General features: G+C 37.9%; 1 protein-coding gene and 1 long non-coding RNA gene across 2 annotated transcripts; both read right to left on the reverse strand.

Moving 5' to 3' along the window:
- Positions 1 to 16,510: 16,510 nt before the first annotated feature.
- On the reverse strand, positions 16,511 to 18,345 carry LOC129348294 (uncharacterized). Its single transcript, XR_008600807.1, has 3 exons — positions 18,272 to 18,345; positions 17,677 to 17,789; positions 16,511 to 17,591 (listed from the first exon to the last, which is right to left on the reverse strand). It is a non-coding gene; the product is annotated as an uncharacterized LOC129348294 (long non-coding RNA).
- A 4,995-nt stretch (positions 18,346 to 23,340) lies between these two features.
- Positions 23,341 to 24,670, reverse strand: LOC129348228 (stonustoxin subunit alpha-like). Its single transcript, XM_055008091.1, has 3 exons — positions 24,665 to 24,670; positions 24,444 to 24,525; positions 23,341 to 24,341 (listed from the first exon to the last, which is right to left on the reverse strand). Exons 1-3 carry the CDS (start codon positions 24,668 to 24,670, stop codon positions 23,776 to 23,778), a joined length of 654 nt encoding a protein of 217 aa, XP_054864066.1. The 3' UTR covers positions 23,341 to 23,775.
- Between the last annotated feature and the right edge of the window lie 329 nt (positions 24,671 to 24,999).

Here is a 24,999-nt window from a genome sequence, read left to right on the forward strand (position 1 = left end):
AAAAAGATTAAGAAAACAGAGAAGAAAGTGTCCCGTGACACTCAGACATCATAATATTATATAGTATTCAGTGAAACTAATCCTTTATTAGGAAGAGGCCTCACTGTAAATGGCAGGTTTCTGTCAGCAAATAGCTTCTCATGATGTTCGTTCAACAAATCGGTGATTGAGTTTCTCAATTAACCAAAAAAAAACAAAAAAAAAAACAGATATGTTGTCGACATCAGCCCTAAAAAGCCCACATTAGTTAATCACTATTTCTATCCATCCCCACTACGCCCTATTCCTCCTTTCCTTTCCTTTCCTTTCCTATCCCCCTCTAAAAAAATAAATAAATAAAAAAATAAAAAAAATTAAAAAAAATCATATAATATTTCTGCATGTGTGTGTATCAGATCTGAAGACTTCACGTCTCATTTCAGAGTTTTCAGGTTTCTGAAGATTCTGAAAATGAACTGAATTTGATTTATTTTCAGGTGATGCTGCTTCTAAATATTCCAAGGACTATTTTCAGAGGAGACTATCTTAAATCATCAAGTTTTAAATATTTTGAAGAGGAATTTTTGAGAGTTCATTGTTTTTATGAGTCTTCACAGATAATCTGACTTTTTACTTTTCGTATTGTTGGATTTATTTTGGAGTGTTTTATGCTGTGATTAGTCCTGCTGTTTTATTCTGTACAATATGATGATTGTTCTGTACTTTTATAATATCCTGTGCAATATTATTCTGTGTACATATACTAGGAGGACATGTGCTCATTGGTATTTTTCTGTTTAAATAAAATTTGTGCAATATAGATAATAACTTGTGCAATATTAATACTTATGTCAACATTTTCATTTGTGAAAGAATCTGTGCAGTACCACTGGCATGTGCAATAACGTTATTCTTATTATCAGTACTTAAGTATATCTTGTATTATTTTGGTTATTTTGGTATTTTTGTACTATTTTTTCTAAATGTTTGCACTATCTTTGCTGTTGGAACAATGCAAACGTCCTCACTGCTGGATATAGAGGCTTATTTTGTCTTATCTTCTGAGACATCCATTATCCATCCATTATCTATACACCGCTTAATCCTCACTAGGGTCGCGGGGGGGCTGGAGTCTATCCCAGCTGACTCAGGTGAAGGCAGGGGACACCCTAGACAGGTCACCAGTCTGTCACAGGGCTACATACAGAGACAAACAAGCACTCTCACATTCACACCTACGGGCAATTTAGAATGATCAATTAACCTCAGCATATTTTTGGACTGTGGGAGGAACCGGAGTACCTGGAGAAAACCCACGCATGCACAGGGAGAACATGCAAACTCCATGCAGAAAGATCCCGGGAAAGCCGGGACGCGAACCAGGGATCTTCTCGCTGCAAGGCGAAAGTGCTAACCACTACACCACTGTGCAGCCCTTCTTCTGAGACATTTATTCCAAATATTTCCACTGAATCCTGAGCGTCTAAGTGAGTCAGGAAGCATTTACAGAGATATGACCCTTCCCTGTCAAAGTGAAGACAGATTTTAACAAAACACAACATCTCACTTCAACTTTTACTTCTCTTACTTCAACATTTATCTCTCTTCTCTACTCTATTGCTGCAGCATCATTTCTCTTTACTTTTAAACTCTTTCCTCTCTTTAACCCTATAAAACTTTTTCTTTTTAACTCTGACCTCAGCTTTTATTCTCCTCTATTCATCTTCTCTGTACTACTCCCCATTTTTTCTTTCTATGCGCAATAAACCCCAATTTAGACCGAACATTATTTTAAACCTCAACACATCCTGGAATAGATTCTTTACAGTGCAGCCAACCAGTATAAACACCCAGAGCTTCCATGAACAAACCAGCGCCCCATAGAATGTAAGAAAAATATTCTCACCTTGACCGGTCCTTTGGTGCAGTAGAAGGTCTGCTGAAACTGTTGATGAACTGGCTTCTGTAGGCTACAAGCAGATCCTGCTGACAACGCCAAGTTTTCTCCTGGTTTCTCTTAGACATCGAGGATGTGCAGATGTTGAAGAAAACATCTGTTGACACTGACTTGCTTAACAATAAGTTTATTATAAAGAAGAACAGCATCGATCAGACAGAGAGACTGACTGGGAGGATTCAGAGCCAATATGAACCTCCCCGAATGATAACCGAAGGTCTCTTTTATATGCTTTGGACAAGTATGAGGTCACAACATATATTTCCTATTTAGAAGACATGTGGTCATAGAACAAGACCCTACTGATCAACCTCCTATCATTAAGACGCCCAAAGAGCCATTAGGGCCCCTGAGATCAATTATCATGACCTGGACATAATGACTCTCAATCTAATCTCAGCAATGACTTCCTTCAGCAGAAGAACACATTCTATTCTGACAAGCAACATATATTTCAGATCAAAGCAACATATATTTCAGATCAAAGCAACATATATTTCAGATCAAAGCAACATATATTTCAGATCAAAGCAACATATATTTCAGATCAAAAGCAACATATATTTCAGATCAAAGCAACATATATTTCAGATCAAAACAACATATATTTCAGATCAAAGCAACATATATTTCAGATCAAAGCAACATATATTTCAGATCAAAGCAACATATATTTCAGATCAAAGCAACATATATTTCAGATCAAAGCAAAATATATTTCAGATCAAAACAACATATATTTCAGATCAAAGCAACATATATTTCAGATCAAAGCAAAATATATTTCAGATCAAAACAACATATATTTCAGATCAAAACAACATATATTTCAGATCAAAGCAACATATATTTCAGATCAAAGCAACATATATTTCAGATCAAAGCAACATATATTTCAGATCAAAGCAACATATATTTCAGATCAAAACAACATATATTTCAGATCAAAGCAACATATATTTCAGATCAAAACAACATATATTTCAGATCAAAGCAACATATATTTCAGATCAAAGCAACATATATTTCAGATCAAAACAACATATATTTCAGATCAAAGCAACATATATTTCAGATCAAAGCAACATATATTTCAGATCAAAACAACATATATTTCAGATCAAAGCAACATATATTTCAGATCAAAGCAACATATATTTCAGATCAAAGCAACATATATTTCAGATCAAAACAACATATATTTCAGATCAGAACAACATATATTTCAGATCAAAACAACATATATTTCAGATCAAAGCAACATATATTTCAGATCAAAACAACATATATTTCAGATCAAAGCAACATATATTTCAGATCAAAGCAACATATATTTCAGATCAAAGCAACATATATTTCAGATCAAAACAACATATATTTCAGATCAAAACAACATATATTTCAGATCAAAGCAACATATATTTCAGATCAAAACAACATATATTTCAGATCAGACACTACAATAGACCTTGTGCTGTAATCAATGTCTAACTTAGTTTTTATTTTCATTGCAGTGGTTGATTTTTCCTGAACAAGATCAATGATTTTTTTAATACGTCTTTCTCCAATTTTCTTTGGTCTACCTGTGGGTTTGAAACTATTATAACTTTCTTTTTTATTCAGTGAATTACTAATAACACACTTTGATCTTCATGTTTGTTTGCTTATTTGTTGATAAGTAGAATTTAATTTTCCATGTTGAATAATCACAGATTTTTCTTCTTCAGACAAGGTTTATCCTCTTCCATGGCAACAATGAATTGTAAAAATGAAAATAGAAAAAATATCTTTTGTAAAGCAGTAAAACTAATGTTTTTATTTTTGTTCTCATCTTTTTTTTTGCCATTGAACTAAATTAAGCCCTAAAAGCAAATATAAAGAACTACAAAGACTGTAACAAAAATCTACATATTTTTAGTAGTGAAAAGACTCAGAAATAAAACTTGAAAATATATGATATTCTGCATTTTAATTTATATCTGTTCTTATTATTACAGTCAGTGACTGAGTAAAACGTGAACAATATAAAGTTATGAACTTTAACTTCTTTCTGATTTTTCTCTGAACAATAAAAAATAAAGTGTGATTCCAAAGTGTGACGGTTAGATCAACATAAACTACTAATATCCTGTTTAACTGCTATAGAACCATCAGAGCAGCAGATTCTAAAGTCTGGTCCAGATAAGGAGCTCTACAGTGAGGCTGACCGTCCATCATAGCTGTCTAACCTGGACGCTCACATCTCTGGAACCGTTGGAGCTCATTTTTAATCAGGTTCATCTGGATAAACTCACCACAGATTTGATGTTTTTAGAACGACTTTCTCACCTGAAATCATCTGAAAACTACATTTTGTGTCACAATAACAGTAGTATTCCCAAAATACTTGTGTTTCCTCTGAAAGTTTCCTCCTGGGTCTTTGCTGCTGGTCTAAATGCATTGTGGGTTATTTGGCTCCAAGTCCACACTAGTCTGGTCTGATGATCCTCCATAATGTGGGCGGAGCCAGAACACATCCAGGTATTTCATCTGTTCTTGATCAGATGCTACTTTGAACTGGATCAGTACTTGGTCTCTGACTGATGACGTTTTAGAAGAACACCAGAACTCAAGTCTTGCTTTATTATAGCATTGTTTACCAACAAATATACAACAAATAGGCACCGATTATGTCGTACAATTCAACTAGTCCAAGCAGCAAGAACAAGAAAAGAAAGAAAGAAAAATAATAAAATAATATAAAATAAGATAGTTTAAAATAAATTAACTTAATTTTCTTAAGGAGTAAAAAAAAAGTTTCAAATCATTTTTTAAAAGCAATAAAATTCGGATCAACCTTAAAAAAATCTACATTTGTGTCTATAAAATGTATCAATTATCATTCTATTGTTACACATTAGTTCCAAATCTTTGTTTTGCATAAAGAGAGCAAACTTAATAGAATTGTATTCAAAGACAGGTTTAACATTCTTTGTTAGCAACCATTCATGCATTCTGTCCCAAAACCTCCTCACAATAGTTCAGGTGGAGAAAAGATGTTCTGGAGTTTCAGTATCTTCTGGACTAAATGTGCATGTGTTATTATCCAGATTAAATCTCATTCTGAAACATTCTCTACATGGATAAACATCATAAAGAGTTTAGAAATGAACTTCTTTCATGTTAGATAATAAAGGAAAAGACAAATATCTGGTTCTGACTTTGATAGTGTCAGTCTTTGAAAATGTTGGAGATAAAACTTTTCCTTTAACAGGAAGAGGAAAACATTCTTCTGTTACTAATAATCTCAAAATGTTGTTCTTACATTTAATGTCTAAAAATTTAGAGCTGCATGTGGAAATCTGATCATTTAAAGGCTAATCTCAAGGGATCAAAATCACATCTTAAAAGAAAATGAATTCCTCCAGCATTAGAAAAAGATGAGGCGGTAAAGTAAAGCACAGATAATGTTCATGTTTTATAAAAGTCTGGAACCACCTTCATTTCATTGAACCATTCATTGTTTCTAAATCAATGACATTCAAACCTCCTCCTCTACTGATTTTTGTTACGGGGTGGTTGGAGAACCCAGGTGCAGATATGAGGGACAGGTGGCAACAGAAACAGATCTTTATTGAAACCAAACAAAAAATAAACCAATACAGAAAAGAGAAAACAACCAGGACAAAAACTAAACCAAATCTAATATTAGAATAAACTACATTAGTAAACCTACAAAAACCCACTGCTGAACTACAAAAACCAAACAGGGATAAACTAAACCAGACCACAAAACAATGTACTTACAAAACCAGGGGGAAACAGAACTAAGGGGAGCAAAGTCGGCAGGTTCAGGGAATCCAGAAGCTGGTAGGAGAACAAAACTGACAGACAGACAGACAGACAGACAGACAGACAGACAGACAGACAGACAGACAGACAGACAGACAGACAGACAGACAGACAGACAGACAGACAGACAGACAGACAGACAGACAGACAGACAGACAGACAGACAGACAGACAGACAGCTGGGGACAGAGAGGACCAGCAGTTATCCAGGGATGGGGGCTTGACAAGAGTCCAGGTGAGGCTATGGCAGGCTGGAGACTAGAAACAGGGCAGGTGACAATCCAGAGAACAACAGAGTCCAGGTGGGGAAATTCCAGGGGGAAAAGCCAGGGGGAATTTTGATGCTCAGCTCTTCCATGTGTTTTTCCTGGATATCAAACCTGTCTGTGAGCATATTGACAGCTTCTAGTATTTTCTTACTAGCAGCAATGTCTCCTGGCTCTTCTTTTTCTTTTTCTTCCTCTGATTTATAGTTTTCCAGGCTTGCAGCTTGTCTGGTGTAGCTGGTGCTGCTTCTTTTGCTGTTCATGTTGACGGCTGGTTCATTGACGTTGTTGCAGAGTAGTCATGATCCATACATCCACAAAGGAAGAGAAAATTACTCTCCTTTCTTTTAAAAGTCCTAGACTTCATTTTTTGGAGACTAAACTTCAGATGAAACAAACTATGAGGGACCGTTTGAAGATTTCAGGAAAGTGTTGCTGCTCAGAGATCCATCTAGCTGGAAGTCTCTCTCATCCAACTAACAAGTCAGGACTCTGTGGATTCAATCTGGGAAAAGTCATGATGTTGATCGACCACTAGATGGCAGCAGAGACTCAGACACAAATCTCTGTCCCTGCATCCGATAAATAATCAATAACAATACTGATACATTATCCAGCAATCAACCAATATTACCAATATGTTTGGTAGTTTTAGCTCATATTTTGGTCATTTTATACATATTTGTGGTAGTTTTGTCTCATATTTTGGTCATTTTATACATACTTGTGGTAGTTTTAGCTCATATTTTGGTCATTTTATACATATTTGTGGTAGTTTTGTCTCATATTTTGGTCATTTTATACATACTTGTGGCAGTTTTATCTCATATTTTGGTATTTTTTTCTATATTTGTGGAAGTTTTGTCTCATATTTTGGTCATTTTATTCATATTTGTCATAGTTTTATCTCATATTTTGGTCATTTTATACATATTTGTGGTAGTTTTAGCTCATATTTTGGTCATTTTATACATATTTGTGGTAGTTTTGTCTCATATTTTGGTCATTTTATACATACTTGTGGTAGTTTTATCTCATATTTTGGTTTTTTCTATATTTGTGGTAGTTTTGTCTCATATTTTGGTCATTTTATTCATATTTGTGGTAGTTTTGTCTCATATTTTGGTCATTTTATACATACTTGTGGCAGTTTTATCTCATATTTTGGTATTTTTTTCTATATTTGTGGTAGTTTTGTCTCATATTTTGGTCATTTTATTCATATTTGTCATAGTTTTATCTCATATTTTGGTCATTTTATACATATTTGTGGTAGTTTTAGCTCATATTTTGGTCATTTTATACATATTTGTGGTAGTTTTGTCTCATATTTTGGTCATTTTATACATACTTGTGGTAGTTTTATCTCATATTTTGGTTTTTTCTATATTTGTGGTAGTTTTGTCTCATATTTTGGTCATTTTATTCATATTTGTGGTAGTTTTGTCTCATATTTTGGTCATTTTATACATACTTGTGGTAGTTTTATCTCATATTTTGGTATTTTTTTCTATATTTGTGGTAGTTTTATCTCATATTTTGGTCATTTTATACATATTTGTCGTAGTTTTATCTCATATTTTGTTTTTTTTTTCTGTATTTGTGGTAGTTTTGTCTCATATTGTGGTCATTTTATTCATATTTGTCGTAGTTTTATCTCATATTTTGGTCATTTTATACATATTTGTGGTAGTTTTAGCTCATATTTTGGTCATTTTATACATATTTGTGGTAGTTTTATCTCTTTTTTTGGTCATTTTATACATATTTGTGGTAGTTTTATCTCATATTTTGGTCATTTTATACATATTTGTGGTAGGTTTAGCTCATATTTTGGTCATTTTATACATATTTGTGGTAGTTTTGTCTCATATTTTGGTCATTTTATACATATTTGTGGTAGTTTTAGCTCATATTTTGGTCATTTTATACATATTTGTGGTAGTTTTATCTCTTTTTTTGGTCATTTTATACATATTTGTGGTAGTTTTAGCTCATATTTTGGTCATTTTATACATATTTGTGGTAGTTTTATCTCATATTTTGGTCATTTTATACATATTCGTGGTAGTTTTAGCTCATATTTTGGTCATTTTATACATATTTGTGGTAGTTTTATCTCATATTTTGGTCATTTCATACATATTTGTGGTAGTTTTATCTCATATTTTGCTCATCTTATACATATTCGTGGTCGTATCTTCACCAGTGTCTCCAGAGCCACATGCAGTAAAAGAAGTGATGAAATGTTCTTTCTGTTCTTTAAAACATCCAGTAGAACTGGTCTTTGTTTCTCTGTTCTGTGTTCTTCTTTTAGTCAAAGCCAGTCAGGATTGTGGTAGATTTGTTCAGTGAGTGAGACGCATCTTTTAAAACGTCTTTCTGAGCAGTGATGAGGAACAAATGCATCGATATCAGAGGGAAAAGTTCAGATGTGGGTTATTTAGAGTGGTCTGTCGTGTGTCTCATCCTGTGACAGTTATCTCCTAAATTAATTCTAATTAATGGTCAGAGAATCACTGGAGCAGCTCTCCATCTAACGGGTCAGGTTCCTGCAGATCAGAGGAGTCTAACCCAGGTGGGATCTGAGGAAAAATGAAGCTGTCTGGGAGGAAATTCACCTCTAGCTGCTCACTGCCTTCATCCAGACGTCTATCCTGCTTCCTCTGATAATTCATTGAACTGAGTAGCCTTTTGAGTGCTTCAATGAATCTAGCAGTCCCGTCTGTTAACGGCAGCTTTCCTCTTGTGGTAGGACGCCCAGTCCGTCTCCACTCATGCTGTTTGTGTGCATTGGATCAGGTGAATAGTGGGGTCGCTCTCAGTTGCTCCCTGCTGCCCATTGGATGCCGTTCAGCTGGGAGCAATTATTCTATTGCACCTTGCCGTGCCAAAGTATATCTGGGAGAGGGCTGCGGGTCTCACAGGTGCCTCCTCTTCCCTCTTCCTGGAACCTGAGTGTCGCATCGGCAGCGTGGGTTGGCGTGGATGTGTGGATCCACGTGGCTGTCTTGAGATGCTGGCTGTCCAGCTTCCTCCGTTCACTTCTGCCAGGTTTGTTCCGACACGGTCGCTGCATCTCTGGGTGATATTAGTGGCGTGTCTGCTGCGCTTTCTAGCAGAGTCGCTCTGTATCCTGCTGAAGGTTGGGATTCGGGCGCGCGTGGCCTCGGAGCCGCGTGTAATAATCCACGCGCTGCGTTGGATTCCTGAGGGAGGCTGGCTCGCTGCTGTCTGGCGTTTTTATGCGCTTTTGTGGGCTGCACATGAAATATGACTGCTTTCTGATTGCTGCTGGCAGTTATCAAGCTGCGTTCTTCTGCGGCTGCCTCACCTGTTGCCTGAGAAGCTGTGTCGTCATTTCCGGGTGATTCCATCTCTGAAGCGGGTCGCTGCTGCTGCTGTTCTGTCTGTGGTTCACCACGGCAACATCTCTGCTCGTCTCTAGTTGTTCTACTGTTATTGTGTTGTTGTTTTTAAATCAATCTTTGTGTGTGCGCGTGCCTGCTGTCTGGAACACCTGGAGTAAATTCTTCTGGATGAGATTTGAGTGTTTGCTGCACCATATGTGGTTCTGTCTCTGTAAAGGGAATTAAATGCAGTGTAGGATTTAAAGCTGCACCAGATTCATCCTCATCAGCTGACCTATTAATAGCTAGTTTATTATTATTATTATTAGATATTGTTTACAGATCTTGGGATCGTTTATTTTCATTCATTATTATCTTCTAGTGATCTTGTGTTTAATTATCCAGTTATTTGGGGGGTTTTGCAGACTTTGTCTCTTTTTTTTCTGGTTTATTGTGTTGATGGAGTGTGTAAGTGACATATGAAAGTACAATCAACCTTGGTGATGACCTCCAGAGTCCAGCATACTGTGGTGTCGGGGCAGTTCTTTTGATATCTATATATTATTGCCCCTTTGCTGTGACTAACAGTTTGCCTCTTCTCTCTGGACAGGAGCTGTTGGGCCAGTGTGGCTAGTGGCTGACTGATCCCCTGTGGTGGTGGTCCCTTCACTTCCTGTACAGTAGAGCACTTGGGTGTTTTGTTTTCTTCATGTGTGGTGTGTAGCATCAGGATTCTTGTCCTCCCCCTTCAGTTAGTCATCTCTGCCTGCTAAACCCTCGGCTCTGTGTCTAGTGTCTATATTCTGCTAGTAAACTGAACTAAGCCTTAAAGGGACCCTGGAGGATTGTGCAATATTGTGCCACTGACTAATGGACTATTGATTGGCATCACCACTAAGAGATTTTAACTGAAAGATTGTACATTTTAACTGTTTAATAAATTCTATTTTGTAAACTTTACTTTGGAATCACGTCAGTCTCAGGTGTTCTTACCTGTGTGACCTTTTTGTTGGTGTTAGAACGATGGTTCCCTCTAATAGAATTCCTGGGGGTGAAATTCCCCTAGGTGGCGCTGTTGGACACTTGTTCCATGTTTCTAGCATGCAACAACTCCCACCTTGCTTCTTTATCAGGTGTATTTTACTCCATACTGAACTCTCTTCAGGTTTTATATATGCAGTGACATCATTCTTAATTAACATGAGCAATGACCTCATGTTCTCCCTCCTCCTCCACCTCATCGATCATAAGACGTCTCTGTGTTTTTGAGGAACTAAAACTATGTGTTTTGGACGGTCTAAGCAGTCCATCCAATCTCTCCTAACTGCAACTCAGAGCAGGTCTCTGATCAGGAAATGGAGAAGCTGATGTCAGCATCTATCACTGACATCCCATTGTGCAATCTTTTGAACAATGTGCACAGACTTACAAAAATCCCCAAAGTCTATTTCCAGTTAAATAACATTTACAGTGAACATTTAACTCTAGTTCACTTTAGCTCTTGACTTCTTATACCCCAGTTTCTTATGGAAATTAAATCCCTTAAAACATCAAAATCCTTAAAAGCATTTCATTTTTATAAAGCATCAGTTTCAGATAATAATCAAAAACATCACCTTTCAGTGAGATACGCTTGTGATTCAGTTGCCTTTAAACAAAGATTATAAAAATAAGAACCACATCCATCACCCTTCAGTGAGTTACTCTTTTGATTTAGTTACTTTTAAACAAAGATTATAAAAATAAGTATTGAAGTTAGTTTAATCACATTCATTGGGTTTTAGCATAACTTGGTTATAAATCTCAGGTTATCATATCACAGTGTGTTTCCTCATTTAGCTGTTATTCTGCCAGAGTCTCACCCTGATGGCTGATTCTGGGATCTCATATCTCCATGATGCTGAACACTGGAAACGTTGTTTATCCGTAATTCCACTAACTTGACTGAACGTTGGCTGCAGTTCCTGTTATTTAAACATCAATATGATGTATAAATGCAGATGGACTTCATATATTTCACTATGCAGACATTTTTATTCATGTCCAGTATATTTTATAGACATAAACATATTTGATAGAAATATTAGAAATGGATTTCTGTTTCCTCATAATAATTGAGTTAATGCCATTAAATGTTCATCAGTGATTCATCTTTAGTGTAAAACCTTTACTTTGCAGCTATATTTTAAAAAATGTTGCTCGTTTTAAGGGAAGACATTAAAGGATGGTTTTCTTAGTTAAATGAATTAAAGGTTTAATTGATTAAAAATGTGTTTATTTCCATTTTAAATGTCTGGATTTAATGAATACAGTTGTATTTTATATTATTGTAAATTCTTATTCAGATAAAACATTAGATGATGGATCAGTTCATTCAACATTACACTGGTCAGTATTGATTTAATGAGTATTTTCTTTCATTTCACGTGTCTGTATTTAAAATGACTCATATTAAAACATGATTCCAGTGAAACAGATTTGAAAGAAGTCAAAAGTCTCACTGTTTTCCTGTTCAGTCCCTTCAAACTAAAGCTCCACAGTCTGAGTGTTGACCTCATCAGACTGGAAATGAGCCTATTTGAGGATTCTTTAGGATACAAAGCTGCTTTTTACAGCCTTTTACACAAATCTCTCTCAGAGATTTCCTCTGTTGTTTCTATTTCTATCTTTTCTGCTTGTTTTCTTGTCAGATAAAGTTGAGTGCAGAAAGACTCACTGGGTTCTTTTCTCCCTCAAATGTTTGACAGTGTTAGTGTGCTTGTTGTAAATGTTCCACATGAGTAAATAACAGGAACTGCAGGATCTGAATGTAAAGCCAACAAAGCAGCATCAGCTGATCCACCTCCACTTCCTCACATCCAGCCTCCACTGCTGCTCAACATGGGACTCTCTGAAAACTAGTAAAATCCCTTGTTGTTCCTGGAATGTTTGCTAGAAGTCAGCAGGATGGGATCTGGCTAGTTCCTGGATGGGAGAACCTGGGAATAGCAGATAGATGCTGGAAGCTTTTATCTGTCCAACCTGCAGAGGACGCTGCTGCTGCTTGACTGGAAACAGCCTGAAGAATCAGAGGAGGAATTATTCTGAAGATATGGAGAGAAAACACACAAGTAAACAGTGAAGCAGCTACAATCAGTGATTTTAGACACTGTTGGCTGATTTCATCTAGAAGATATCAGATAAATGGAGGAAAACGTTGAATATTTCACATTAAAATAGCATGAAAGTGAATTAGTGAGGCAGGTTCTCAGTTGTAAAGACAATAAAACGATGCTTAAAAACAGAATTTACAAAGTGATGATGTGGGTCTAGAGCAGGGGTTGGAACCTTTACCACTCAAAGAGCCATTTGGACCCGTTTCCCACAGAAAAGAACACACTGGGAGCAACAAAACCCTTTTGGCATTTAAAGTGAAATAACACTGCATGTAACGGGCTTTTTTTGTTTGTTTTTTTTGCCTTTATGCTATATATAAACAAACTATGTGTTGCATGTATGAATTCACTGAACTCCTGCAGAGAAAACAAAATGACATTTCTACATGCAACAAAAACATTTTGAACTTCAAAAAAAAGACATTGGGTTGAAGGTTACTTTCAAGTAAAATACTCACTGTCTAATCGAGTCCTTCTTGAATTTATAAAAAAAAAACACTGAACTTAAATTATCCACCGGTAGCAAACCAAAAATGCCGTCCTCTTCTGTGAGCCGTCATCCTTTTACTGGTGCGTACAGTCAGCTGTTAACCTGAATAATAAAAGGACTATTTCATTGTGATGTGATTTCTGCTCCTGGACCTCAGTTCACAGCGTCTGGACATCAGGGCTGCATGACGTCACCTTCATCTTTACACAGGATCCTAAGCTGTCATCTGTGAGGTGTGTTTGTTTTTAATAAAGTTCATGTTGGAGAAAGCAGATGAATAATAAACAGCTGATATAATGTATGTTTGTAATGAAGAACTCAGAGTCAGGATTTTTAGCCACAGCCCTTTATTCTTCTCCATCACACACAAGATGAAGGAAGTTCTCATTTCATCACTAGAACAGGACTGAAACACTCAAATCAGGATCAAGTCTGGCTGCACAAAAACCTGATTTTCACTGGACAATAATGTGTGAAAGTCTGTCAGCAGTTTGTAGATTCACTGCTTCCTCTCTCATTTCACACTTTGTGCAGCTCAAATGCTTTTAGTTCAAGTGAGCATCAGAGGAAACACCACATCCTGATTTTCACTCTCAACATTTGACTGGAAAAAGATGCAAACACCACATTTGGCTCCTGGAATAATCGCAACTTCCATCTTTGAAGAGGAACAAGTTTACAAGGAATCATTTAGAAGGATTTCACAATGAAACACATTTAATCCATGAATGTGGAAACATGTTTCTGAGGGACAGAGTCATGGAGAGACTCAACTATCTGTTCAACACTGTTTCTCTACCAGGAGGAGACTCTGGAGACTCAACTCAGCACAGAAACACTGAGGAACCAGACCTGGACCAGAACCAGAATCCAGGATAGAGAGGTTGAGTGAATGTGGTGTTGAAGGTGTGGAGGTGGATCAGAGAGTCAGAGGAGACTCTGTAGAAGGACAGAGTTCCAGCAGGAACGTCCACATAAACTGAAACTCTGTCAGAGACTGAGGAGGACCTGATGGATGTTTGACTCTTATTGTGCCAGACAGAGTAAGCATCATCATCATCTGGGTTGAGGATGGAGGAAGTATGGAGGGAGGATGGAGGCACTTTGTGTCATGCATCAGGTGATGCTATCACCGTAATTGGTACGGATTTTGGAGAATGTATTTCTGGATTTAAGCATCAGAACTGAAAACTCCCTGCAAACGTTCACTTCTAACACCACAAACATTGTCCAGAGGAAATGATATTAGCTGAACAGAAAAATATGTAAAACAGCTCTAATGGTTTCATCCTGAGCTCCACTCAAAGATTTCACTGTGCAGCAGCTCAGTAGTTTGTTTAAGAAAAGCACTTAGGTTCAATCTTTGAAATCCAAAACCCACCAGCTGTTGTCTTTAAAAAATGACACCATTTACCAGAGTCACAACCTGTAAAAACAGAAGGAATTGTTGGATTTTCAGCCTTCTTATGGGACTTGAACTTGTCATCTGTGATGTTCAGTTCCATCAGTAGAATTATCCAAATCTAAGCTCAAAATCGTGATATTTCATTGAAGTCAATTTATTCTGCATTTAAAAAAAATCAACAAAAATGAACCAGATTGTGTCCTCTTATTGTGAACACACCAGCTGAAGGTCTTTGTTCTGTTCCAGGGCTGAAAACTGAAGAGGACAGTCGAGGCTCTGGATCAACGTGCCCCAAGAAATCAGCTCCAAAATATTGAATGCTGCAGCTGTGTTACTGTCAGTCTGTGTTTGGAGTTTATAATCTTTGTGTTTCTCTAATATCATCGTTTGCTCTTCATTTGTAAAACAGGACACTTTGGCTCCAGTATTGTAACGGTCCTGATGATACTGGGACTAAATATGTCGTCTACATGGATCATCTGCTTTTAAAATGACGCAGCAGCAAACATCACAAGAAAAAGTCACTCAGAGAGAATCTTGAACTAATTGAATTTAAAACCAGCAGCAGCATCTGTTGAAGCCTCAGATTAAAACTTGAAGCTTTTAAAGTCTGGAATCATTATTTGATGTCAACTCCAACATGAAGGAGTGCAGAGACAACACAGAATAAACCTACTTTAGTTTGTATTTGGTTGAATAAAGCACCAGAAATGACTCAGCTGTTGTGTCTCTGTGATTATTGTCACATTTGATGCTTTCAAACTATCTGCCAGTTGGTTCATTCACTGATTGACTGGAGCTCATTGGGAGTCCAAAGGCAACTCTGGATTGTTGGCTTTTCTGTCCTCTGTTTGGAATTCATCAGGGGTCTGTTTCACGAAGCAGGTTCAACAAACTCTGAGTTTAACCCTGAACTCTGAGTTGATCTACTCTGAGATAGAAAACTCTGAGTTTTCGGTTTCACAACGGCTGATTTGAGTTGGTTTAATCAACTCGGAGTAGTTTCACCCGGAGTTAAGCGCGTGCACCACAACTATAAACAGACAGCATCAATGGAACCCTGAGTCAACGAGTCACCATGGCAACAGGGAAGCGGAGAGCTACGTTTTTTACACCACTTGAACTGGACATCTTAATGCGTTCATATGGCGACTTCGAACACGTTTTTAGAAAGAAGTGCAACACCTGCAACTGCAAAAGAGAGGGAGACGGTGTGGGAGAACATTGCTGCCCGGGTCAATGTGTAAGTTTAAATCACAATAATATTACAGGAAAACTGTTTGAATAGTAGACTATTAAGTTATTTCATTTAGGTGCAATCCTGCAGGGGAGAAGCGCATGTAGCAGCAGCTTAAGATGAAATATAAAAACATTGTTCAAACAGGTAAGAAGTCGGCATAATCTCATGGAGCGTCCTCATTTTGATCATGTTTTACATTGTAAAGTAGCCTAAATATTAGGTGGCTGTTTGACTGTGCAGTGGTTTTATCCCACACATAGCCTAAATGTCTGCATCCATATCATGTTCTGTTAAATAATTAACCCTATTTAAACTAACACAGACTTCTACTCAGCCAACAGAAAGAAAGCAGATGCCTGTAAAACAGGAGGTGGCCCAGCAGCACCACCTGTAACGGAGGCAGAGGAGCTGGTCCTAAGCCAGAATCTGGGAAGGCCAGTGGCTGAGGGAATCCCTGGAGGGAGCTCATCCTCTGAGATCACCCCCCAAGACACAAGTGCTTTTATAAAATGTAATGTCTGTGTGTGTGTGTAGCCCATGTATATGTATATATGGAATGTTTTCAAGCATATTCATACAAACATTTATTTCTCTTTTGGGTCTTTTTTCTTCTTTTGGTCCAACAGATTGTGATGGTACTATCTGCCTGGTGGAGCCCCTTCACACCACAACAGACCTTGTAACTGTAAGTAGACAATACTCCAGAGATTTAGCCAGATGGTAGTTTAAGTCCACTGAAACATATCAGTCATCTAGGATGAAGAGGATGAAACTGTGTCTGCTGCCTTTACAGAGGGGGATCCAGAAAGGCATCTTGAGGTATGTTACTGATAGTTCTCTTCCCATTCACATTTCTGAACATTCTGGTGGAATATAGAGTGTGACATTTAGCCTACACTGAAGTATTGCACATTCTCATCCTTTTTAACAGAGCATGGCTGGACAGCAGCAGGATTCTTCCTCAACTTCCACTGCACAGACTGACACAGTGAGATGGATGTTCAGTAAACACCAGACGTTCATTCTGTGGAATTCATGTGCAACTGTATAATTTAATGTCCTCTATGTATTCCCAGTTATCAGTAAAACAGATTTACAAACTGCACTTGCTGAGAAAAATACAAAAAACAGATAAAGAAATGCAATACTTGGACCACCAGATTAAGAAGGCAGATCTGGAAACTGAAATACTGGAGCACAAGTTAGAGGTGGATGCAGGTCACAGGTGAATTATGTTAACTACTGGAACATGAACTAAACCAGCTCTTTTATTTGTAGGAAATAAAGAAGACCAAATGAAATGTGTATCATGTGTTTATTTGACTGCTGTGGTGGTGATGATGGAGACTTAAACTCTGCAGTGATTATTGCATATGGTGTCTCTGACTGCTCTGCTGTCCTGGACAGCTGGCAGGTGGATGAGGTCATCATCTGGGTCTTCAGTTTGTAGGGCAGAGTGTTGCTCTCCTCTAATAGTGCTAATATTATGAAGAACAACACATGCCACAATAATATCACAGGCCTCTCAGGAGTCACCCTGAGGTGATGTAGACACTGGAAACAGGCTTTCAGCAGGTCTATGATCATCTCCACCCAGGCTCTCATCCTGCAGTGAGCCTGGTTGAAGTTCTGTTGGGGGCCTGGTTCAGGGTCAGGGTATGAGGTCATCAGCCTGGGTTGGCATGGTAACCCCTGTCACCCAGCAGAAGGCCATCAAACTCTCCTGTAATGTATAGTGGATACATTAGAGTATATTAAAGGAGGGAGACAAGTGAATTATATTGTGAAAATCTTTAGGCTGTTTACCACGTTGCAGTCTGTTGCTCAGGTTAGACTCATGATAAATCCTCCAGTCATGAACAGACCCAGACCACTTGGCCTCCACATTAGAAATGATGTATGCAGCATCACATATGATCTTGACAGTGCAGAGAATGACAGATGTTGAACTATGATGCAGTCTTTAACATTTTGAAACCATAGTCAATCTACCTGTAACCTACCTGCACATTTATGCTGTGAATGGACTTCCTGTTCACATAATCAGCTTCATTATGTGAGGGAGCTGTGATGGGGATGTGTGTTCCATCTATGCAGCCAATCACACTGAGAAATCCTAAAATAAATTAAAATTACTAATCCCAGTCTGGGGCTGCACAGTGGCGTAGTGGTTAGCACTTTCACCTTGCAGCAAGAAGGTCCCTGGTTCGCGTCCCGGCTTTCCCGGGATCTTTCTGCATGGAGTTTGCATGTTCTCCCTGTGCATGCGTGGGTTTTCTCCAGGTACTCCGGCTTCCTCCCACAGTCCAAAAATATGCTGAGGTTAATTGATCATTCTAAATTGCCCGTAGGTGTGAATGTGAGAGTGCTTGTTTGTCTTTGTATGTAGCCCTGCGACAGACTGGCGACCTGTCCAGGGTGTCCCCTGCCTTCGCCCGAGTCAGCTGGGATAGGCTCCAGCACCCCCCGCGACCCTAGTGAGGATTAAGCGGTGTATAGATAATGGATGGATGGATGGAATCCCAGTCTGAGGTTGCAGCACAATGTCATTAACAGAATATGATTTAAATTAATTTAACAGATCTCTGCATCATTCACCTGCAATCCTGTGGAACTCCTCCTTGATGGCTCTGACAGGTTTATTTCCAGGGAAAACCACAAAGATGGTAAAAGTTGTTTCAGGTCCAGACTCACTTTTCTGACCGTCCTGCATACAGTTGTCTTACTGAAGTGTTCTGCATCTCTGACATTATATAAAAAACTTCCATTTGCAAAGAACCACAGTGCAACACACAACATCTGCTGGGATGTGAGAGAATGACTGAGGTTGGTGATGTTGTAAATGTAAGGATGGATTAGGTTGGATGTAGATTATGGACTGTGAGGTGAAACGGTACCGTTCAAAAAGATAATTGTCAGGAAATGTGAGAACATCTATGCACAGTCTGATAACAATCTCCTGATGAATATTTAATTCTCTGTGCAGTAATTCTGCTGCTTCATCCATTGGATCGTTAATAAAAGGACATGACATTTATAGACGGCAGAACTAGACTACGCCAAAACTCACCTGCTGACTGAATGAATGAATGAATGAATGAATGAATGAATGAATGAATGAATGAATGAATGAATGAGGAAATCAAATAGTGTGTGACTGAAAGAGGGTGGAGACAGAGAGAAACTCGAGGTTTACTGAGATAAACCTGGTCCCAACCAGGTTAGTTTCATAGACTCTGTTACTATGGTAACTGACGGAGAGCTGAAGTTACCTCTCTTTGTGAAACGAAAAACTCTGAGTTTCCCTCATTTCAGGGTTAACAGACTCAGAGTTTTCACTAAACCTGCTTTGTGAAACGGATCCCTGAACACTAAATAATAAACGCTGGAACATGGTGGGTGCAGATAAACTCCACTGTCTTCACAGATGACTGGCATTTGAGTCACTCTACAATCCACATTTTCATTTTTAACATAACAAAAGTAATTCATAAAATTCTCATCAGCTCCCAGGCTTGGATTAGTCATAAACATCACTATGAGCCCTCAAGGACACTGGATATAGAATAAAAAGGTGCCCCACTGTGGAATAAATAGAACATGGAAGGAAACAGGTTATTGTTTAAATGATCATAGAGTGTGATTGTTCCTCTGATGTCCAGGTCTGGACAGTCCTCCAGTGTAGCAGCTGCAGTTTCAGGACTTCCAGTGAGCAGAACATGAACAACAGCAGGGCTGAGTCCTGAAGACACATGAAGAAAGGAGTGGCCTAACATTCTCCCTGCATGAGGAACACATCACTTTCCACAACAAAGTGAGAGGCTGAGGGGACTAAATGCTCAGGATCTCCTTCAGAAAGCCTTGGAATGCTGGAGTGTGCTGCTGAAGACATAAAAAACACACAAACAATAAACAACAGGCTTCCTCCCACAACACAATAACATGCAGGTTAATATTAGTGAGTCTTCACTGCCTCTAGGTGTGAATGTGAGGGAATAGTTGTCAGACTGCATTGTTAGCACAGTGATGCATCAACACATCATAGAAACATGGTGTTCAAAAATCTTTCCTGTCACCTAAAATAAAGTCAACATTTGTGAGGAAGCCACAGACACAAGACACAAACCCTGACTGCAGCTTTTCCATGCATGTAGAGAGAAAAAAGCCAATGACAGCCTCTCCTATAGCAGCGTCTCCTGCAACACAATGTCAGGTTTATACCATGAAGAAAATGCTCTAAATCATAGGTGTCAAACTCTGGCCTGCAATGTAATTATATTTGGACCGTGATGCAAAACCAGATGACTACTAGAGCTGGTATTATAGAGCACATGTACTGTTATTACTACAAATCCCAGAATGCTCTGCTGGTGTTTTGGCTCATCAATCAGGACTAGACCGTACTGGTCTGTACTTGAGTTCTGGTGTTCTTCTAAAACGTCATCAGACAGAGACCAAGTACTGATCCAGTTCAAAGTAGCATCTGATCAAGAACAGATGAAATACCTGGATGTGTTCTGGCTCCGCCCACATTATGGAGGATCATCAGACCAGACTAGTGTGGACTTGGAGCCAAATAACCCACAATGCATTTAGACCAGCAGCAAAGACCCAGGAGGAAACTTTCAGAGGAAACACAAGTATTTTGGGAATACTACTGTTATTGTGACACAAAATGTAGTTTTCAGATGTTTTCAGGTGAGAAAGTCGTTCTAAAAACATCAAATCTGTGGTGAGTTTATCCAGATGAAGCCTGATTAAAAATGAGCTCCAACGGTTCCAGAGATGTGAGCGTCCAGGTTAGACAGCTATGATGGACGGTCAGCCTCACTGTAGAGCTCCTTATCTGGACCAGACTTTAGAATCTGCTGCTCTGATGGTTCTATAGCAGTTAAACAGGATATTAGTAGTTTATGTTGATCTAACCGTCACACTTTGGAATCACACTTTATTTTTTATTGTTCAGAGAAAAATCAGAAAGAAGTTAAAGTTCATAACTTTATATTGTTCACGTTTTACTCGGTCACTGACTGTAATAATAAGAACAGATATAAATTAAAATACAGAATATCATATATTTTCAAGTTTTGTTTCTGAGTCTTTTCACTACTAAAAATATATATTTTTTGTTCTAGTCTTTGTAGTTCTTTAAATTTGCTTTTAGGGCTTAAATTAATTAAATGTCATTAAAAAATGGCAACAACAAGATAAGAACAAAAATAAAAGCATTATTTTCACAGCTTTACAAAAGATATTTTTTCTATTTTCATTTCTACAATTCATTGTTGCCATGGAAGAGGATAAACCTTGTCTGAAGAAGGAAAAGCTGTGATTATTCAACATGGAAAATTAAATTCCACTTAACAAACATGAAGATCAAAGTGTGTTATTAGTAATTTATTGAATAAAAAAGAAAGTTATAATAGTTTAAAACCCACAGGTAGACCAAATAAAATAGGAGAAAGACTTATTAAAAAATAATTGATCTTGTTCAGGAAAAATCAACCACTGCAATGAAAATAAAAACTAAGTTAGACATTGATTACAGCACAAGGTCTATTCAAAGAATTTAGACCATCGAAGGGTTAAAATACACCAAAATGTCCAGAAAACCTCCTTTAAGGGCCAAGAAAAAACTTTACAGATTTGAATAGGCTAAAAAATGTTTAATTTACAGGGTTAAATGTAATCTGGATAGTCCTGGTGGGTTTAAATTCTATTGGCATCATACTGATGCTGAAACCATTTTTTATCCACAGATAGCTGGAGTTATGGGAGCTTTTGATGGAAAAAATAAAATCTGTTAGAATTTGTTGATGCAACGGATAATTCTGAATCTTGTATAAAAACTTGTGAAAAAACTAGTGGTGGGACGTGATTAAAAAATTTAATCTAATTACAGGCTTTGTAATTGATTAATTGCAATTAATTGCAGTTTTGTAAATAGCAATATTTGACACAAGACGTGAAATTTTTCAATTCAAATAAAACTGTGGTTGACAGTTGAATCAATGAATAGACATATATGTGTTTATAATTTAAAATTTATTTAAAAAAAGGAAAATGGGACATACAGAAAAAAGTGATTTTGATGACTTAAAGCCTGAACTTCATTGTTTTTTCCACTGTATGGCACATAAAATCAGCATAAGAAGTTCAAGGAGCTTCAGAAAGTTGAAAATCCACAGATTCATTCTGTTTTCATACTTTCTGGGTCTGATAAATGGTGTCATTTTGATGGTTCTTTTTTGGTATATAAATTTTTATTTATGTAATTTTTTTATAAAAAGTTTATAATTAAGTTATTAAAAGAGATATTTTTGTTGTTTAGGTTCTTCCTCCTCCAAGGAGGCGGAGCCTCGATGGAGTAAAAACTTAAACCACAAAAATGTTTCATTTCTATTTATCTGCATTTTTCATCTGTCTGCTACATTCACAGATTACTGCAAATCTAAGTGCAATTATAGCGATTTTATTCAACATTTTAAGACTTTCTGTAAACTCAAGCACTGTCTAGAAAAGTGGTCTATTATGGGATGGCTACACCGTTAGCCGTTAGCATGACTCGTAGCTAACGTTAGCTCTGGTGCTAACAGAAACATGTTTTACATTGAGGTGATACCGTCGGCTTGAAGTGATGCAGTGATCAGAAAACTCTTTGTTGTACAATTTGCACACAACCAGGCTTTTATCCAAGCTGCCATCAGGAAGATTTTTAAAAGAAAACCTTCTGCCCAACAAGCTCAATCTCACCTTCCTTCACTGTTTACCAGTGCCTGACTTCACTCAGTGCTTCCTGTGCTTCTTCTTCATGGCTACAAACAGACTTTAGGTTCATTACCGCCACCTACTGGGCTGGAGTGTTCATCAGAGTTACCGGTGTGCCAGAAATGAGGGAACTGAGGAGGGTGCAATTAATTGCGCTATTATTTTTAATGCGTTATTTTCGTGGCAATTAATTAATTGAAATTAACGCGTTAAAGTCCCAGCCCTAGAAAAACCATTGAACCACTTATTTATTGTAAAAATGAAAAATGGATTTATCAATAAGACAACACACCATGCCACAAATCACAGAAGACCACAGAATACTTTGGAAAGAGTGATATAGATGTGATGAACTGGCTGCCAAGTCCTCAGACCTTAATCCCATCGGAAAGTTATGGAGATTTATGGCAAGAAAAGTTTATAATGATGGAAAACAGTTCAATAACAAGGATGATCTGAAAAATTAATTATTAAAGCATGGGACAAAATTGATGAGAAATTGCTGCTTTCTCTGATTCAGAGCCTAAAAGGTGCAGAAGTGACTTTGGATCATGGGAGATGATAAATTATTAAGTTCTGATCTTTATGTCGCCATTTTTAATCATATTTAATCAAATTTAATCCTCACAGGAAATATAAAGAACTATAAAGACTCAAACAAAAAATATATATTTTTAGTAATGAAAGTGACTAAAAAAAAACAAAATTTGAAAATATATGATATTTTATATTTAAATTTATACCTGTTCTTCTCTTTCTGTTCCATGTTGAGTAGAATAAAGCAGATGAATAATAAACAGCTGATATAATGTATGTTTGTAATGAAGAACTCAGAGTCAGGATTTTTAGCCACAGCCCTTTATTCTTCTCCATCACTCAAGATGAAGGAAGTTCTCATTTCATCACTAGAACAGGACTGAAACACTCAAATCAGGATCAAGTCTGGCTGCAAAAAAAACTGATTTTCACTGGACAATAATGTGTGAAAGTCTGTCAGCAGTTTGTAGATTCACTGCTTCCTCTCTCATTTCACACTTTGTGCAGCTCAAATGCTTTTAGTTCAAGTGAGCATCAGAGGAAACACCACATCCTGATTTTCACTCTCAACATTTGACTGGAAAAAGATGCAAACACCACATTTGGTTCCTGGAATAATCACAACTTCCATCTTTGAAGAGGAACAAGTTGACAAGGAATCATTTAGAAGGATTTCACAAAGAAACACATTTAATCCATGAATGTGAAAAGATGTTTCTGAGGGACAGAGTCATGGAGAGACTCAACTATCTGTTCAACACTGTTTCTCTACCAGGAGGAGACTCTGGAGACTCAACTCAGCACAGAAACACTGAGGAACCAGGATAGAACCCAAATCCAGGATAGAGAGGTTGAGTGAATGTGGTGTTGAAGGTGTGGAGGTGGATCAGAGAGTCAGAGGAGACTCTGTAGAAGGACAGAGTTCCAGCAGGAACGTCCACATAAACTGAAACTCTGTCAGAGACTGAGGAGGAACTGATGGATGTTGGACTGTTATTGTGAAGGACATAGTAACCTTCATCAGAGCAGAACAGACTCCAGGACTGATCATTACATCCAAACACACAGCCACTACTGCGTCCTTCCCTTCTGATTCTTCTGTAACTCACTGATATATAAACCACTCCTCTCCATTCCACCTCCCAGTAACAGCGACCAGTCAGACCAGTTTCACACAGCAGCTGATACCAGTCAAATCTGTCTGGATGATCAGGATACGACTGATCCTCCTCCACACGTGTCACCTTCCTGTTGTTGTCAGACAGTTTGAGGTTTGTGTTTACTGTGTTTGTGTCGATTGTGAGTTGACAGGAATCTGATGGAGAGAACAAACACAACACAGCTGCAGTTATTGATGGATCATGTGATCAGTATTAAACCTTTGATGATGACCTCAGAGATGTGACACTTTGAAGATGCTTGAATGTGCTGCTTTGTTTCCATCAATCCATTAAAACACACTTACACTTCCTCAGACCTGGTGTCAACCATCGGACTCCAGCAGGCGTCACCCTGAAAGGAGGAGGACGGTCAGAGCAGCAGCGACTCTTTCAGCAGCACACATGGACGTTACATGGCTCTCACACTGTTCCACTGATAAAGGACCAGTCCAACATGGAGACACAGACACCTGAATGCAGCATCTCTAAAGTCCTGTCCTGTGCTCGTCACGTTCCAGCTGTTTACACTCATTATTCAGCTTTACTCATTGATGCTTCCTCTGTTCATGGAGCTAGGCTCACAGTTTACCCTGCTTCCTGTCTTTGACCTAAGCTAGGCTAACAGTTTACCCTGCTTCCTGTCTTTGAGCTACGCTAGGCTAACAGTTTACCCTGCTTCCTCTCTTTGAGCTAAACTAGGCTAACAGTTTACCCTGCTTCCTCTCTTTGAGCTAAACTAGGCTAACAGTTTACCCTGCTTCCTCTCTTTGAGCTAAACTAGGCTAACGGTTTACCCTGCATCCAGTGTCTGTGCTAAGCTAGTGTTACCGACCCGATTTCATCGGCTTCTGAACCGTAGTT

Source organism: Amphiprion ocellaris, chromosome 24 (genome assembly GCF_022539595.1).
Source record: "Amphiprion ocellaris isolate individual 3 ecotype Okinawa chromosome 24, ASM2253959v1, whole genome shotgun sequence".
Lineage (NCBI taxonomy): Eukaryota > Metazoa > Chordata > Actinopteri > Pomacentridae > Amphiprion > Amphiprion ocellaris.